A 6,000-nucleotide genomic window follows, 5' to 3' on the forward strand; every position below is an offset into this window, starting at 1 on the left:
CCCTTTTGGACCATGTGCCTGGAGCGCAGACCGTTTTTTCCGTCATTAAACTAGCAAAAGTGGATTCAGACACGCCCTAAAGTGCACTTGCGCTGTGCGCTTCGGACCATGTGCTTAGATCGTTAAAATAGGGCCTCAAGTCTCTCCTGGAAATTATAAACTAATACTTTTTCATTTTGGACAGTTTTGAGCAAAAACTTATTTGTTAAAACTAATAAACATTAAAGTTCTTTTCTAATGAGTGTACATTGAAAGTCTTGAAAATAACTAATAAAATTGATCTCTGCTGTGTTTTCTCCCCCCAGACAGATGCAGTTGAAACCTTAACATTTTATTTGTGGATTTAACATTAATAGACGGTCTAAAGCAAAAAAGCTGTAAAAAATAAAAAAAAATAAAAAAAAGTTTTCTTTCAAGAGTTCCTTGTATTTAAGTTTTCATAATCCATTTGGAATAATACATTACATATAGGGTTGGGTATCGTTTGGGTTTTTTTTCGATACCGGTGCCAAATCAATACTTTTAAAACGGTTCCGGTGCCTAAACCGATACTTATTAAACATTTTTTAAATAAATAAAAATTCCCCCCAAAATTATGGATTGGCCATTAGCACTATGAACACATGATGTCTGTTTCATTCATACTGGACGCCAGAGGGCGCCCTCGCACAGAAAACTTTTCTAATGAGTGTACATTGAAAGTCTTGAAAATAACTAATAAAATTGATCTCTGCTGTGTTTTCTCCCCCCAGACAGATGCAGTTGAAACCTTAACATTTTATTTGTGGATTTAACATTAATAGACGGTCTAAAGCAAAAAAGCTGTATAAAAAAAAAAAAAAAGTTTTCTTTCAAGAGTTCCTTGTATTTAAGTTTTCATAATCCATTTGGAATAATACATTACATATAGGGTTGGGTATCGTTTGGTTTTTTTTCGATACCGGTGCCAAATCAATACTTTTAAAACGGTTCCGGTGCCTAAACCGATACTTATTAAACATTTTTTAAATAAATAAAAATTCCCCCCAAAATTATGGATTGGCCATTAGCACTATGAACACATGATGTCTGTTTCATTCATACTGGACGCCAGAGGGCGCCCTCGCACAGAAAATCCACATATCCAGTCACAGTCGACAGCGACGTCATTTGTGCGCGGCGTTCAACAACTAAAACAAAGATAAACAACGTTAACAACAGGAGGATGGAGGACGCTGTGATCGAAGCTGTGTTTTTGTTGTGTTTCGCGGGTTTCACAATAATGGACATGGAAAGTTGACGTATACGTAAAGCAATTGAAAGAGCGGAAAGGAGGACTAAGAATCTCCAACGACAACTGGCAGTGCTACATTAGCTACAAGTGCCTGCACTTCAGCGTCCGTCCATCTATCGCTGTTCTCCATACTTGCGAAATAAGTTGACACAATGTTTACAGTATGTACACGGCATTTTAAATCATGGCGGGGGAGGGGGTTTTCATATGCGTTTGGCCAATCAATGTCTACTTACGTCACGATTAGTACCAGTTGTGCTGGTTAGACCCTGCTCCGGAGTAGAAGCTAATTTGGTTCTCGAAAAAGACAGTCCGGTACTAAAAATCACACACAGTTCCGGCGGTGCGAAAACGCCAAAAAGTGGGTAGTTCCACAATTAGTTCTGGTACTATGAAAAGGTTCCTGCGGTGCGAAAGGCCCTATTGGTACCGGGTTTCGGTACCCAACCCTAATTACATATTAATGAATAAATAATATATATAATTTAATTTACAAGTGTCATATTTGTGATTTTTTTTATTTTATGACATCAATTACTGCTTCATTTATTCAGAAACAAGTATCTTAATATTTGCGTATTTTACTTAATTTTTATTACAAGTAGGCCAACAGCGCCCCCTAAGTAAATGAAACGCCTTACCAGATGGGCAATAGGACCCTGGGGAGGCTGTCGCCACTGCTAATGCACACGCTAGTAACTCTGTTGACTCTATTGCACACTGGACACGTCGTTCTGTACCGGCAATCCTAAACAGTGAATCATTCAGGCAAAAGTTTGCTTCAAGAATGACCACACTGCTGACGTGATCTTATCACTATCACACCCTGAGCACATTGTGAGCTATTCGTCTTATCGGCCAGCTTATCGCCATCATTTTTTTCAAATCGGTTCCAATAATATCGAAATTAATAAGATGTTTATGATTACATTTTAGTTTTAATGTAAGCAATAATCATAATCAATAAAATATAAAATTTCTTTGTATTAAAAAAAAGTAGCACGACAAGCAAAGATGTTTTGAAGAGTGTTTTACGAAGGAAAGAAAGGCATTCAAATGACACACCAGTGAGTAATTGCATGAATTTTCATTTTTGGGTTAACTATACTATTAAAAGAAGTCTTTTTTTCCTCTTAAGCCACATTTAAACACAGCATAATTAAGTGTCTCCTGGTTTATATGAGCATCTAAGATTTCCCATGCTGTAAAGACTTCTGTGCTGAATTAAGAAACTCCTCAGTAAACCGAGTCATTACAGGATTAACTTCTTTACTTTGAAGGCTGAAAACTATGTTATGTAACTCTGAGAGGTTGGAAACAAGAAAGGCACTACACTTATGTCACTGACCGTGAAACATACTGGAATAAAGTCAGAAAGACACAGACAGCTGAATACAGGCAGTACCAGACCCACGAGAGAGCGCAGACAGGCTGACAGACATATTGTCCCAGTCCTGTGTGTAAGAGCAGACAGGCAGGCCCCTACTGCACTGGCACAGGGCTCAGGAGAGAGATCTCTAATTTCCAGAGTTATTGAACTTTTGATGGAAAGCGCCAATGGCAATCCTGAACATTAGAAGGAATCTAATAAAAAAATGAGAGTAAGGGAGGTACTGAAAAGAAACGGGATGGAAAAAGAAATGGCACAGCAAGAGCTGCATACACACAACACTGCTTGCCACGTAGCTCTAGTTAAACACGGGATGGCTAGTTTTTTGATGCATATCTATTCCTTTTAATGCTTTACCATATATTCGATATTGCCAAAATACATACAATGGTCTGACAATTACTGGACAAAATGACAAAGAAGTGATTCAACACTGATTTTTATGTTTTGTATCAGACAAATGATATCCAGAACTGGTGTCCTTTAGGCTTTTTGACAAAATAACTAGGCCTAAGTAATAATTAGAATAGACATGTAAACTAGTAATTATACTAACTAAATGTTAATTATTTCTCACTTGAGAATGAATAGCTATTACATAAAGCTGAGTAACTTATGCAAACAAAACATGAAACAAGTTATTATCCTTTTGGATGCACAGTAGTGTAATGGAGTTGTTGGGTGCTGTTCTTTATAGACTTACCAACAGGAGCTGTATATTAGTAAACACAACATTAAAAAAACAAGTTTTGGTGACCACTGACTTAAAGATATTTTGAGAAATGTCTCAGTTTTTTTTGTTTGTTTGTTTTGTTTTTTTATGTTTCACAGAAGAAGGAAAATCATAACGTTTTGGAACAACATGAGGGTGAGTAAATGATGGCAGCGTTTTCATTTGTGGGTGGACTATGCCTTTAAACTAAAAATGTAAATACATCTGTAAAAAAAAAAAAGGGGTCAAGCCGATTATCTCTCTGCTTCTACAATAAAGTTTACTATTTAATATTTGATAACATTTCAGAATCTTAAAGCATATGCAGGCAGAAACACATTAGCGTTCATATAAAAAAGGAAACTACTGAATTAGAAAAGCTATAATGGACCAGAGATCCCTGTCAGCTCCATGAACTTAATGCATCATGAATAAAGTTAAAACCTGATGGACTCAGTGCTTTACCTTCAGAGCGCAGAAGATGCACGAGTCCTCCATGCACTTGTGCGTGGTGAGCTGCCGGAAACTTCGCCGGAAGATATCCAGATGCCAGAGAACCTATAAGAAAAATGTGCAATTAAACGAAAGAAACATTTACATCGTCCTCTGATCTTTGATGCTGCCTGCACATGATATGAGAGGTCTCTGAAAGGCTGAGAAAAGGTTGAATCAAGCATCAGACACTCAACACACCTTCTAAAACGCCTGAGAAGCTCTAGTCATCAAAAATGTATCAGGCTCAAAAAACACTTGCTGCTCTGCACCGCCTGCAGTTGACTTTCCACCTCTTCTTAAGTGTCTCTCTCAGAAGGGCAAGGCATCTAAAGAACAGGAGGCAGGTTGGAGATGGAGATTGTGCAAATTGTTTCTGAAGCTGATAGACTCCTTTCCTCAACAATCTCCTAAATCCAGCTTTCCTGACACCCCGTAATACAATCTCAACCAATCACGAGAGAAGCAATTACGTCTCACCAATCAAGTGTCAAACATCTGATAAGCCTGTGTGCTTCATCCAAGAGTTTGAAGAAACAGGGAGCAGGTTAACAAGCAGAGCGAAGTCTGAGAGTAAGATGAAGTGATGAGCATGTTTCCCAGCTTTAGTCTTTCATCTTGAGGAACGTATGCGTCTCCAGGTGAAAGATGATGCAGAATGTCAGCGGAACAAACAAAGACCTGCTAGCTTCCTGCTGGGCAGCTCACATGCACACACAATCATACACACCTCCCATCTGGCCGTGCCTGGGAGGCTACGGAGGTGACCTGACCCCACCTGCCCGCCATGAGCGGGGACTTTGTGTGCCATGGCCCCCGCTGCTCGCCCGGCGGATCTACACGCTTGCATGCTGAATTATTGAGAGAGCTGTCAGTCCCACTTAACACAACTCCGTTACCCAAATTAATCTGCTGTCTAACTTTACCTTTACAGATGTCTTAATCACTCTAATAGTGATAAAGTCTCTAAATGAACTTCAAAAGTTAGTTGGCCTGTAAACCAAAACATTTAAGAGACCTACTTGTTTCAGTCAAAAGTCTTAAGCATAGCTGTCCATTTGTTTTACTTTGAATCCCTTTAAAATCTATAGTGCTGACAGAATCAATTTCAGAGAGTAATTTCACAAATCAGAAAACATGTTTTCAGAAACATTTTTTGTTATGCTGGTTGAAAGTCTCTTCGCATCCCGATAGCAATCATTAAGTTAAGTGGTCTAAATGTATTTATCTGTATTTATATATTCTGTGGAAGGCGTAGGACCAAGAAATGTTCGTTCAATCAAAACGCTCGGTTCGATAGATGTATATGAAATATGTATTTGCATACCTCTGCGCACCAGGTTCGCGCAGACAGGATACGTCATCAGCGCGTTCATGCACGCTGTGCAGACAGAGCGAGAATGGCAGACAAACATCAACAACCTGATCTTCCTTCCTGGCATTGTAGTACTTTTACTAACTGTACTATAAAATTTTGTCACCGGTGAATGACACATGATGTAGCCCAGCGGTTCCCAATTCCAGTCCTTGCGCCATTTTGCATGTCTCTCTTAGTTAACACACCTGATTCAGATAACCAGCTCGTTAGAAGAGAGCTACGTGCATGAACTGTGTTCCAATTTACATGCTCCCTACACCGTGTTCTTTGCTCCCTACTCCCTGAGCAGGGGAAATCCGTTGAAGTTTACTTCACTTCTGAGCATTCATTCACGGATTTGCGCTGCTCAGCATCTTCACACACAGACGAAACTTACTAGAGAAGTGTGAAGTGTGACATAATATATCTCTGTAAATAAATACTATTTACATTTAGGTCTCGCACACTTTAATGCCCTTTGTATGGAACATATACGCTCGCTTCGAACTGGAATCATGGCGGAATATCCGGTGATGTCCACTTCGCAGGGCACTTACGGTCGAATAGAACAAACATCGAGATACATATAAAATGTGCAGACTGGGTGGGGCACGAACACTGGAATTGGGAACCGCTGATGTTGCCCATTGTAGTAATGTTGTCTCTGGTATTCTGGTCTGTGAGCGTATGTGTGTTCAGGGGGCGTGGCTTTGGACGGCGATTGCAGGGAGGGTGGGACGTTCGCTTTCAGTGCTATCAGGCTAAAGTTAGCATTT

General features: G+C 39.5%; 1 protein-coding gene across 5 annotated transcripts in view; it reads right to left on the reverse strand.

Moving 5' to 3' along the window:
* Positions 1 to 6,000, reverse strand: part of LOC107568551 (inactive ubiquitin carboxyl-terminal hydrolase 54-like) — an 82,297-nt gene that overhangs the window by 30,410 nt on the left and 45,887 nt on the right. For 4 of the 5 annotated variants that reach the window (XM_016254516.1, XM_016254518.1, XM_016254517.1 and 1 more), the window contains exon 3: positions 3,841 to 3,933. In XM_016254516.1, the coding sequence (XP_016110002.1) occupies positions 3,841 to 3,933 (93 nt within the window). Of the gene's footprint in view, positions 1 to 3,840; positions 3,934 to 4,068; positions 4,255 to 6,000 lie in introns of those variants that run through there. The other variant, XM_016254520.1, reaches the window with a different exon arrangement.

This window comes from Sinocyclocheilus grahami, unplaced genomic scaffold (assembly GCF_001515645.1).
Source record: "Sinocyclocheilus grahami isolate Dianchi unplaced genomic scaffold, SAMN03320097.WGS_v1.1 scaffold1256.1, whole genome shotgun sequence".
NCBI lineage: Eukaryota > Metazoa > Chordata > Actinopteri > Cypriniformes > Cyprinidae > Sinocyclocheilus > Sinocyclocheilus grahami.